Here is a 12,906-nt window from a genome sequence, read left to right on the forward strand (position 1 = left end):
TATATATATATATATATATATATAATAACTGATATTTTAAATGATCCCTGGTAGACTTCAGTTATGGGATCAGTATCCATTTAAGTCTTCTGTCCTTGGAATTAAATGTTAGGGTTTTGGGGGTTTTTATTCTTGAGGGGCAGAAGGCAAGGCAATTGGGGTTAAGTGACTTGCCCAAAGTCACACAGCTAGTAAGTATGTCAAGTATCTGAGGCCAGATTTGAAGACAGGTCCTCCTGACTCCAGGGCCAGTGCTCTATTCACTGCACCACCTAGATGCTCCTTAAATGTTAGTTTTTATTTCAAATATAGACTTGAAGTCAAAATATTTACATTGTTGAATTGTAATTGAATTAAAACAGTAGAAAGTTTTCTGTAGGTGACTTAATTTTTTAATGTCACCTTAGAAAAGTCCATTTTTCCCATATCAGTTTACCTTCGTTGTTTACTTCAGTATTAGCTGTATCCTTTTGTAGTCATTCAGCACTTAAAGAATTAGTGGTGAAGTTTTATGGTACTGAAGTTCTTAATAAGTGATTAATGTAGGTAAATATTTTTAAAGTTTTGATTTAAAAATTAGCTCTACCTCCACATAAATATTTAGAACAAAAATATATTTAAAAAATTAGATAAGTCAGTTCCCAAAGGTTATTGAAACATTGGATTTAGACCTAGAAAGGGCCTTTTGACATTTAATCCAACCCCCTTATTTTTCAAAGAAATAAATTGAGACCCAGAGAGGTGAGGTGACTTTCTATGATTCTTTACAGTTCCTAGAACACTTCCCTCCTGACAGCTTTGTGTGAGGTAGGTGGCATTAGCTCACATTTTTACAGGAAGAAACTGAGGCGCAGATAACAACCATAGTATTAAAAAGTATTGTCTATTGACAGATGAAGGAAGTGTGCTTAGAGTAGTTAAGTGATCTTCAAGCAGTCCGGTATCTTGGAAGACTCCCCTAAGAGGAGCCCCTTATCTGTCTCTTCCTGCTCACCTAGGCTACCTCCATATAGGAAGGGGGTCATAAAATGTGCATTATGAAATTTGGCTATTTATTTTTAGAAACATTTGTTGCATAAATGAGTGTGTCCCCATATTCCCCATCTCCACAGGTCAGGAGACCCAGCAGCACACTGTGTAGGGAAACCCGCCCCCTCCAAATGGTGCGCTCTACATGTGCATGCTCTGTGAGCAGGGAGCTCAGTGTTGCCAAGGGAACCTCAACACTGAATTTCTCTTTGTAGAGTTAAAATTGTAGCCCGACTGTTCTTGTAATCTCATGTGAAAACGGAGTTTTCCGGGAATGGCTTCCTACATGTGAAATCAGAGTGAAGGTGTGGAAAACTGAGGGGCTGGACAGCAGGCTAGCTGCTGGCTCACTAATTTCCAAAAACAGAATTATCTAAACTTTCATCTGTGTCTAGGTTTAATTTAGGCTTATTAAAATCAGATGATTTTAAAACAGATCCTACTAATAAAGATGAGAAGAGAAGTAATTAGAGTGCTGCCAACAGAAGAGTGAAGCATCAGGCCCCTTTGGGCAAAGGCTCCCATGGAGCTCAGGCTCTGCTTGGGCCAACCTGGCCCCATCTAGGAGGGATGTTGTCATAACTGAGGACCTAGGTCCAGCCTGCAGAGACAGTTAGAATCATCCTCACTGTAGCCAGTTTTTCTGAAGACTCTTTATAAGTCCTTCTGTGTAGCTTTTACCTCGAGCCCTCTCTTGCTACCAGAGCCCAAGCTTTGCATCACTCTAGACTGACACACAGGGATGTGAGAGGTAATTACATTAGCCTTGAGAATTGCATATTGCCATCTCTGGATACTCAGAACACTGTATTTTCTCTCCTTTCTTTTCCTCTCTTTTTTCTGTCTGTCTTTCTTTTTTTCTTTCTCTTCCTCCCTGCCCCCCCTTCTTTTAGGAATAGATCGATTTTCCTACAACTCCAAAGCAGAGTTGGAGTCTTCCCCCAATTAGAGATCATGACAATGAGCAGAAATTAAGTTGAACAAGTTGATTTGTCTCTGCTGTTGGTTTAATCTTTATTCCAAGGGCCATCCCTTTGTTCCCCAAACTCCTTGTCATCGAGGCATACCACCTGCTTGTAACTTACAGTTCGATCTCTTCTGCAGCCCTTCTACTGGTAAACTTAGTGATTGAGTATAAAACACTATCTTCGTTTTGAGCAGCTCAGCTATGACACCACAGATTAAATTGGTGTGAATAACTGTGTTATATTTGAAACTCAAACAAAACTTCCTCCCTGGGAAAATGTGGCATAATGTCTTTCAGAGTAGACAGTGCCGGGGGTGATCGTTCTAGCTGCCTAGACTTTGTTGTCATGGATGCTTCTTCTGAGTAAATGAGAATGCCTCAACTTTTATTTTATCTTATTTTTAATTTGATTATTATGTTTTAATTTTCCCCAGATGAGACAAGGGGCTTTCCTGGTGAACACAGCACGAGGTGGGTTGGTAGACGAAAAAGCACTGGCACAGGCCCTGAAGGAAGGAAGGATACGAGGGGCAGCCTTAGATGTACATGAGTCAGAACCATTCAGGTGCTTTTCTGTTTGTTCTTTTGTTCCCTTTCCTTGTTTTTCGCTTGTAGTGCATGATGTCATGTCCCCTGGGGCAGTGACCCAATCAGCCGACTCCAGCCCTGCACTCTACAACCACCCTCACCAAAGAGCCAACCCAGTGATCTGTCCCAATGGAGCAGGGCCTCTGATTGCGTGGGAAAAGGCCACAGGGCAGAACGCCTTTTTTGTCCCAGTGAAGGAGGAAGCCGGGGTAGAAAGGAGATGTGGCCATTGGTCCATATCTTCTTTAGAACACTTGGGCATAGTAAGTGGTCTGGTCACTCAGAGCAAGCCTCTCAGCTGAAGGGAGTCACCAGTGATCTTTCTCCAAAACCAGTACACATGCATGCATGCACACCTAGAGCAGAGGAGAGCCAAACTGTGTGTATGAAATCACACAGATGCAAATGTGATATTTGAGTGTCAGTTTTTAATAGCTAAGGTGTGTGCCCTCTTCCAGGAATTGTTGAAGCAGGGAGTTGCAGTGACCAGAGGAGAGGTCTGTGACACTTTCATGGGCTTCAGAAAAGCCTGGGCACCACTATCATCCTATTTCCCAAAGGTTCCTGCTACTCTGAATGGAGCTGATAACGACAACATTCAGTGTAATAGCTTCCATTTCCTCCTCTGTCCACCCCACCTACCACCCCTCATCTGGTTTAAGAACTGGGTTTAAGTCTGCCCATGCTTCTGCTGCAATTAAGGCCCCAAATGGTACTGGCCTTGCTACCCCAACATATCTCCTTATAGCGTAATGAGTAACGCTGGAGATAGTGATGCCTCCTCAGACACTCTGATCTTGGACTGAATAGAAAGATGCAAATTCAAAATGAAATCCATCAGGAGAAAATCAGACTAATTGTTTTAACTGCAGGAACCCACATAACCCACAAGAAGAGATACTGAATATGGATTATCAGAGACCAGCCATTAATTGACAATAATTGACAATGAAGTCTTTTACAGTCATTCGTAAAAGGTTACTTGCCAATAGAGGGCTTAATGCTCCATTGCCCAAGAAGCCACCAAATCCTCTTGTTTACTTCTAAGTGTAACCATTACAACAAGGTGATTAATAATGTGTACAAAGAAGGCACAGCCTTAATGGCATCCAGAATATCTTATAGAAGAAGTTGGGATGGAATGAAATTTCCAAGATAATTTTCTTAAGACAGTCACTTAAACCAGGGAACAGGCATTACATCTTGGCATAAATAGGTATTGGCTGCCTAAGGCAATGGCCTCCTGCTGCACAGTTCTCAGCAGCTAATGAGCCTCAGTTGGATGGAACCATTTCTGGGCTTCATGTCCAGGTCACCTGGTCAAGTCCTTATCTGTTTGAATCAATAGCTGTGCTAGAGGTGAGATGGAGTAACATGTTTGGGCTGCTCACGTCTCTCCATGTGACCATTGAAAAGAGTAGGGGGAGGGTCAAGGTCTGTTACAGCCTGTAGCTGTATGTGAGGAGGTTATGATACTCATTTCCTGGCTTTGCCATCAATGCCCAGGGGTGGCCCTGAGCACAATATTTTCTCTCCACTCAAAAATCTGTCTCACCAGATTTGATATTTTGAGCTTCATTGAAGGCCTATTGTTGGGGGGGGGAAACATATATGTTATATATGTTTACATATGCATATACACACATATATATGTGTATATATATAAAATCATTAGCCCTCTATTTTAAGCTTTCTTGCCTACCATATATAAAGAAGTGTTGTCTGTGACTCTTCATGTTATGGGAAGCCTATTTAAAAACCTGATGCCATGAAATGGGGTAGTGATGATGTGCTAGCTGTTATCAGACTTCCAGCACATGCCAAATGACGCTTTGTAAATGTTTTGTTAACTGAAAATCATCCTTCTCTCATTATAATTGTCTCTTCACATCCTTGTGTGCCTCTGCTCATTCTAATTCTGTTTTATGGTTGTGTTTAGCTTTAGCCAGGGTCCCCTAAAGGATGCACCAAATCTGATCTGCACCCCCCATGCAGCGTGGTACAGTGAGCAGGCCTCCATTGAGATGCGAGAGGAGGCTGCACGGGAGATCCGGAGGGCCATCACAGGTAGTGCCTCGGCAGCCATTATACTCTGACAGCTTAGCTCTCCCTGCCTGGGTTTGGGTGGGAAGGAGGCCAGTTGCTGTAATTCAATCAGATGTGGAGGAGGAAAGCCCTATTCAGCTGTGTATCTCTGGCCCCCAGGTATTTGGGGACTGGGGTGGGGGTATTGCTGCATCATCCTATGAGCACATCTCCCCACAGCAAACACTGATTAAGTTCCTGGCATGCTTTATACTTAGAGAGATGGAAGTTTTTGACAGTCTCTTCCCTTGAGAAATTCCCAGTCTATTGAGGAATACAGACACCAATATACATGGCCGTTGTACACAGAAGTGCCAGTTTGATCTGAGGGTAAACAGCATTTCGGACCTAGGAAAGTCTTCGTGCGGGAGGCAGACCTGCAGTGCAGTTTTTAAAGTTAGCTAAGGAATCCAGAGTGCAGATGGCACGGGTTCCAGGAGCACGACCTGAGCAAATCCAAAACTGTATTGGGGGTCAGCAGGCTGTCCGGTTTGGCTCAAGCATAGAGTGTGTGGAAAAAAGTGATGTGACAAACAACTGGAAAGGTAGCCTAATGCCAGGTTTTGGAGAGCCTTAAATGCCAGAAGGAAAAGGATAACCAAACATTAGAGCCGCTAAAGATATTGTGACCGAGAGGTGGCATGACCAAATTTCTCTGTGGACTTCTTCTAATGGTAATATGAAGGATGGGCTGTAGGGTGGCTAGGGAGGCAGGAGAGACTGTTGAGAACCTTTTGTTAATTTTCCTTGGCTCCAACTAAGATGAATTGGAACAGGGAGACTTGAGGCAGAGAGATGGATTAAGAGCCCACTGCAGTGGGGCAGGCAAGACGCAGTAAAAGCTCTGACCAAGGTGGCGGCTGAGTGTGGAGGAGGGGATTGGGTGTGTGAGGTAAGAAAGAGTGAAGAAGGTTCTGAACCTTGAAGACTTGGAAGAGTGGTAGTGCCTTCACCAGAAAAGGGAAATATGGAAAGGTGGGTGGGTTTTACCCAGTAAGGAGTTGGTGATATGCAAGACTGAAGCTCAGAAGAGAGACTGGGTCAGAATCTGTGAGACATGTGCATAGAGATGATAATGAAACCCACAGGAGCTGATAAGGTCACCAAGAAAGTATAGAAAAAGAAAATGCCCAGGATTGAGCATTGGGGAATACCTATTTAGTGGGTGAGATGTGGCTGGTGAGACATGCCAAAGGGACCGGAGGAGCAATCACATGGGGAGAGAGGGAACCAGGAGAGAATTGTGTCAAACCCAGAGTGGAGAAAGTATCTAGGAGGAAAGAGTGCTCAAGCATCTTTTGGCAGTTAAGAGAACACTGGTAATTTTGAAGAGAGAAGTTTCAGTCAAATGATGGGGCCCTGAGCCCGATTGCAAAGCAGCCCAAGCAAGAGAAGTAGTAGGTAAAATGAGTGAAGAGAACTTTGAGATGTTAGATTGAGAAAAGGGATGACATCCTGAGGGAAGGAGAGTGAAGGTTTTTTAAAGGTGGGGGAAAACTGAACATGTTTGAGGAAAGCAGGGAAGGATCCAGTAGAGGGGGATTGAAGATTAGAGAAAAAAGAAGGCATGACTGAGGGAACTATATGCCAGAGAAGGTAGAAGGGGATGGGAATGAGGGCCTGTGCAGAGGGTTGGACCTTAGCAAGAAGAAGGGCCACCCCGTTCTCAGAAACTGGGTTGATGGTAGGAGGGTTTTGACATAAATGGAAGGTGTAGGTAGAGAGAGGAGGATCGAGGCGATAAGAGAAAGTTTAGAAAGACTTGTGAGGAGTGAGATTGGGAAATAATTAGGGAGGAATCTAAGGAGGGCCCACTTGGAGTGAGATAACAAAACTGATTTTTCTAGGGGAGTCAAGGAGCTGGACAGTGAAGTGATCCAAGACTGAGGGTTAGCCAGGGGTTCAGGGATTGGAAGGAAGAGGACGACAGTGTGGAACTAATAACTTAATTGTAGGGTCACATCAGGGCAGGGTAATGATGGCTTATGAAAGTATTGAGGGGCAGAGGGGTTGGACATTGTGAGGGGGGGAGAGCAGGTTTAGGAGGGATGAAGCAGGAAGCTCCCAGTATTTGGGGGTATAGCTGAGGTACGTGGAAAACAAAAGAATCACGTCCTTCTCTTTGTGATGGAGAAATAGACTCTGGCTTCTTAGCTCTGGAAATGATAAAGATGATCATTTTAATCACTAGCATTTTTATAGGGCTTTGAGGTTTGCAAAGCACTTTACAAATATTTTATCCTCACAACAATCCTGGGGAAAGATAGTATGAAAAGAGGTTATGGTCAGGTGGAATGTCAGAGTTTTTGATCAATGAATGAGTCTTCTCTTTGCCAAATCCAACCCTTTCACATGTGCCTCTGATTTCATACTTTCCCATCTTTCCTAGCATGATCACACCTTCTTTCTCTTTAATATTCAGTCTCTACTATCTGCTGAGTCCTTCCCTACCTCCTTTAATCATGCCCAATTTTTCTTTATCTCTCACTTGACCCTACCGTCCCCTTAAGCTGTCACCCTAAATCTCTCCTCTCATTCTCAGCCAAAGCCATAGAAAAAGATATTTGTACTATAGATGACTCCCCTTATGCATGGCTTAGGTGGAATGGAGGAATATGTCATGGGATTTAAGGAAATTGAAGAATTGGGAAGTTAGAGTGTTTGAGGGAGCATCACCATAAATTCTGGAGTCCGCTAGCATAAGGGTAAGGATTAGAGAAGAGAAGAAGACAAAGAACCAAGGTCCAAATTTCTTGAGAAAGGAGGTCGAAAGAATGAATGGTAATCAAGTAACACAGGGACTGCAAGAGTAACAGTTGGTGAGTGTCTTCTAGCCATCGATGTAATAGTGGGTGGCACATAACTTCTAATGCTGCATCTCTACCAAGAGATGTTGAAGGGCCTTGGTCTGCATTCAACACTGGACTTGAGGGATTGTGGTGGAGTCAGAGTTATTAGGCTTTGGTTCCCTTGCCTGCTAGTAACAGTAATTCAGAGATTTTGAAAAACCTTAAATTTACCACAAGTTTAAAAAAATATTTTCTTCTTTTCAAATTACATGTAAAAAGTCTTTTAACATTTGGGTTTTTTCTTTTAAATTTTGAGTTCCAAACAGTCTCCCTCCCTCCCTCCCCACCCCCTCACTAAGAAGGCAAGCAATTTGATATAGGTTATACACATACCACAAATTTTTAAAAGGTACACTGGTATGACATTTTAAAATAGGTATATTTATTTCCAGAGATAAATTGTACCTAAACCATTGAAATAAGGTTTTTGAAAATAAGATAATGCGTGTCTACATTTTTGAAAGCTGTCTTAACCAAAGTTATGACACATTGAAAAGGATATTGTCGAATAGATGAAGAAAGCTCTGAATGCCAGACTGAAGGACCAAGTAACGAATTATAAAACTTTGTCTGAATCTAGGCCTGTGAAATTAAAGTATGTTAAATCAGTAGTTTAAAACAAATGTATTTATTGTTTGTTTCCTGCCTTTCCCCCACAATCTTCCAAGGTCGTATTCCAGACAGCCTGAAAAATTGTGTTAATAAAGATCATTTGACTGCAGCTACACATTGGGCCAGTATGGACCCAGCAGTCGTTCATCCAGAGCTTAATGGTGCCGCATATAGGTGAGTGGGGGGGGTGGGGGGTGGGGGGACACTTCAGGCCAACACTCTCCAATGCAAGGGAAGGAGCATATCAAGGTCGTGTTCTTTAGAAGTTACTCCTATTCTTTTCGAGCCCTATAAAAAGAAAAAAGTTTACTGTTTTGTGGGATAGCAGAAATACATGTGAAACATAAAATATTCATGTCTTTCTCTTTGTGATGTGAGAAATAGACTCTGGCTTCTTATCTCAATAATAATAATTGCTAGTACTTATATGGTACTTTAAGGTTTGCAAAGATTATCTCATTTTGTCCTCACAACAACTCTAAGAGATAGGTACTATTCTCATTTTTCAGATGAGGAAACTGAGGCTAATAGAAGTTAAGTGGATTGCCTAGAGTTACACAGCTCATAAATATCTAAGGATGGATTTTAACTTAACCAGGTCTTCCTGATTCTGGGTCCAGTGGTTTTCTATCCGTGATGGCATCTAGCTGCCTCTTTTCCTGGGATCTGTGATTTTGTCACTGCAAATACTCCTCTCACTGTTGTCCATCATGACGAAGCTAGTTCATTAATTGTTATGGCAAAAAAAAACCCAAAACGGCCAAAAAACTTCATTACCCACTAGCCAGCATTTTGGCGAGAAGAATTTTTGTAATTATCCAACATTAATTAAAGACTTGGAAATTTGTTCCTCAAGTAACACTTCCAGTAATATTTGAGGCAGGGGTGATCATACAAAGTGTAAGGCCAGAGAAAACTGTGGACTCTAACAATATATTACAAGGTAAAATACTTGCAACCAGAATAGCTTTAATACCAAAAGTGCCAAACCTTAGCAACAACAACTTGCTTCCTTAAAACAATATTTGACGTGATTGAAATCCAGGCCTGATCCAGCAGTTTGGCCAGAGCATGTCTGTGGACATGCAGGTGCTGTAAGATTCAGCTGAAAAGCTTGCAGATGCTCAGGGGGCCACTGGCAGTAGAGTCCGTCCCCAGCCCTACTGCCAGGGAGCAGGGTGTCAGCAGCAGGCAAATGTGTCCCTTGTGGTGGCCTGCTCAGCTTCTGGTCCTAGGTATTGCTGCACAGCAAGACAAAAGGCTTCCCAGTCCCCGTGCATGTCAGAAGGCCATTTCTCCAATCACTCTGGTGTTGTGAGCGCCGTTCTTGGTCTTTTCTTGGCTGGTGAACAGGAGCTGCCTGTACTTGTTCTGAGAGACACAAGTTCAGGTGCTCAGGGGACAACTCAGGGGCCAGGGAAGACATTCTCCTCTGGTCATTACTATTGCTGGGCCTCTTTTTAGGAAGGGGATGTTACAGTGGAAAGGAAAACTACACATCAGAAAGGCAGGTTATGAAAGAAAGGTTACATTTCTGACAGTTTTTTTCTCATGGAAACTCCATAATATTGAGGCATCTTAGCTGTATTCTTTGCTTCTGCTGCTTCTTCCCTTTTTTTGGAGAAGGGAAGGTAGGACAATTGGGGTTAAGTGACTTGCCCAAGGTCACATGGCTAGTTTTGTGTTGTGACTGTGGCTGGATTTGAACTCAGATCCTCTTGATTCCAGGGCTGGTGCTGTATTCTCTGCACCACCTAGCCACTCTGGCTGTATTCTTTAAAGGAGAATAAAATAGTGATTTGGTTCAAAGTAGCTTTGTAACTGAATAACAGAAGCCATAGAAGGACCCCCTCTGTTTTCCCTTGATCATCAACCTAGCTCCCCAGTGAGATAGTCTAGCCAAGATGAGGCCAGTGACAGGCATGTTATCATCTACATGGGCCTGGGAATGTTGAATAATTTGTTTGTTGAGGAAATAGAAAGGGGGGCCATTAGTCTTGAGGAAATGTTAATATATGAAAAGGGTGATTGATTGTGAACTTTTTAAGACATCCAGTTCAAGCTCTGGAACCAAAGAATGAAGACAACTACAGTTTATTACTCTTTTAATGTGCTCAAGCCGCCTCCTGGGGACTAAGTCTCTAATGTGTGGGGTCAGCAAACACACCACTGCATGAGCTGTGGTTGAGGGAGGGCAGCCTGAGCACAGAGCCATGGGCTGTCTCAGAAAATGGTTAAGACCATTTATATTTTCTTTAAATTGAAACCAGCAGATGATACCTCAGAAGCAGCAGTGAAAACATTTACCAAAGTCAAGTGAACTGGTCCCTGGTGACCACCAGGTGACATCATGAGCACTTTTTTATGAAGTAAGTGAGGAAGAGATTGGAAGGACAATGCACCTCATCATTAAAGGGGCGGTAGCTGAGTATGGTTTTTTAGTTGTTCACAGTTGGTTTTTCCAAGTTTAGAGGTGATAAGTCTTGAGTTTGGCTAATGTGATCTAAAAGCTTCTGCTTCCCCAGCTAGAAGAGGGGGTGTTTGAGATATGCCCCTTGCCCTCATGCTTTTAGTGTCAGAGCATTCTCCCATAAGAACTTAGCAGCAACAATGGCTGTTCTGTCCTAGAGTGAGCTACTAAAGGAGCTGGATGTCTACAGTTCCCTAGAGTTCTTCCCTGACAGGGCTGATCCCATATCAGAGTGCTGGCCTAGGTAGGGCATTCACGTCAGCCCTGTACACTCTCCCCTTTGCCTACCCTTGTGAAAAGGAGCTTCAGGCCTGGCATCCCAAGTACTAGCTAATCCCCAGGCCATTCAAGGGGGACTTCTTAGCAATAAGCACCCAATAAATTACCTCTTCTTCTCTTCATTTTGTGGATATTGAAGTTAAAATGAGTCTATTCTTTCCTTAGTTCATGTGTTTGTGATGAGAAGTGTCCTAAAAGCAGATTTAGAGTTAGAAGAAAGTAGCCTGAGATTAAAAGTCAAGAGTTGGTGGGCCAAACACAGACAATGGAGAACAAGATGTGAAGGGAAGCTATCTTCCTTTTCCTCAGAATTCCAATGGATGCATGGGCTTGACAAGCTTCATGGAGTGGTTCCAAGATTCCTAGTGGTCAGCATGGCCCCAAAGGGATCCTTACCATGTGTTGTTCTTTACCTCTTTCAGCAGGTACCCTCCAGGCGTGGTGAGCGTGGCTCCAGCTGGCATCCCTGCAGCAGTAGAAGGAATAGTCCCCAGCGCCATGTCCTTATCCCACGGGCTCCCCACTGTGGCCCATCCTCCCCATGCTCCTTCCCCTGGCCAAACCGTCAAACCAGAAGCTGATAGAGACCACCCAAGTGACCAATTGTAGCCTAAGAACATAGCATTCCCAACATTGGAGCTTTCAACTTTGAAGATGACTTGGAAAAAAATCTGGATTTTTGAATAGAGGCAAAACCATGAACTTACAGGAGACCATAATTGTTTTAGAAACTGGTCCAATATACAGATATAAAAGGCAGAAGGTGTGGGAGGTGAAAAGAAGATTTGGAAAACTTTTTTTCCTCCGTATAAATTGTAGTTTGTCCCCCGTCCAGTGGACTGATTCACTGTTTCTGTGTCCTATGGGTTCTTTGTTAAGCAAGAGAAGTTAGTAGTTAATTATATCATGAATGTACTTGTCTGTGTACAGTTTTTAGAACATTAAAAAGGATTTGTTTGCTTAGCTGTCAACAAAAAGAAAGCAAAAAGGCATTCAAAAAACCAATTTTGAGATGATTTTTTTTTATATGTTAAAACATGCCCCAAGACGAGGCAGTCGGCAAACTTCTCAGGACAATGAATTTTTCCCATTTTTCTTTCTACGCCACACAGTGCATTGTTTTTTCTACCTGCTTGTCTTATTTTTTAGACTAATTTAGTAAACAAAAGAAAAACCATTTCTTCTGATTTGGGCATGAATTTCCCTTCTTTCCAAATGAAGACAACATTGCAAAAAGATTTTGAGGAAGACAGAGGTTTTGTATAAATAAGCATTGTGCTTTTGGTCACCAGTTAAAGTATATATTATTGGTGGTTTGCAAAAAGGCACTAGACTGCTGAAGGGTAGCAGCATTTCATCGCCTACATTGATTCCTTCCTGGTAATGTGGTAGGCTAGCAATATTTTTGGTTAAAATCATGTTTGTGACTGTAACCATTTGTATGAATTATTTTAAAGAAATAAAAATCCCAGACAAATATTATATGTGTAACATTTTTATTTCTAGTCATTTTTAGCCAACTTTTAGTTCCATCTCTTAGCTATCAGTTTGAATCTTACCATCTTGAGAAAGCTTGATTTTCCATGGTTACTAACAAGATGTTGATAATATCCTCTTGGAAGCTGGGAAATAAGCAGGCCTCACCTTAATAGATTCCATTCCACAATTATATAGAGATGGAAAAGATAGTCAAAGGACAAAGTGACATGTAGCTCCATAAAAGTAACTCATTTTTTTCCCTTTGACAAGCATTGATTGCGGTTATTGAATTAAAGCTGAGGCTCTCAGTGTATGGTCCTGTTCAGTGCCATCCCAGCAGGTGAGCAGACCCCTCAGACAAGAGGAGTCAGAGCCCCAGGCCCTAATACAGGGATGTAGAGAAAAGCCCAACGTCCTTCAAGTGGACTCACAAAGTCATCTGGTCATCAGTAAGGAGAAGGAATTCTAGGGCCTTCAGACACACCCGCTATTTTCCTATATATAATAGGGTCATGATGTGGACAGTGACTCTTAAGAGGAAGATAATT

At 42.5% G+C, this 12,906-nt stretch overlaps 1 protein-coding gene across 14 annotated transcripts in view; it reads left to right on the forward strand.

Annotated features, from left to right (window-relative positions):
- Positions 1–12,356, forward strand: part of CTBP1 (C-terminal binding protein 1) — a 473,381-nt gene extending 461,025 nt beyond the window's left edge. For 13 of the 14 annotated variants that reach the window (XM_069071498.1, XM_069071522.1, XM_069071506.1 and 10 more), the window contains 4 exons: positions 2,431–2,561; positions 4,524–4,651; positions 8,187–8,304; positions 11,302–12,356. In XM_069071498.1, the coding sequence (XP_068927599.1) occupies positions 2,431–2,561; positions 4,524–4,651; positions 8,187–8,304; positions 11,302–11,488 (564 nt within the window). In that variant the 3' untranslated portion in view covers positions 11,489–12,356. The remainder of the gene's footprint in view (positions 1–2,430; positions 2,562–4,523; positions 4,652–8,186; positions 8,305–11,301) is intronic. The other variant, XM_069071532.1, reaches the window with a different exon arrangement.
- The last annotated feature ends 550 nt before the right edge of the window (positions 12,357–12,906 follow it).

The sequence above is a fragment of the Petaurus breviceps genome, unplaced genomic scaffold (genome assembly GCF_028583685.1).
Source record: "Petaurus breviceps papuanus isolate PSGF00001 unplaced genomic scaffold, PetGlider_PUasm1.0 140, whole genome shotgun sequence".
Taxonomy (NCBI): Eukaryota; Metazoa; Chordata; class Mammalia; order Diprotodontia; family Petauridae; genus Petaurus; species Petaurus breviceps.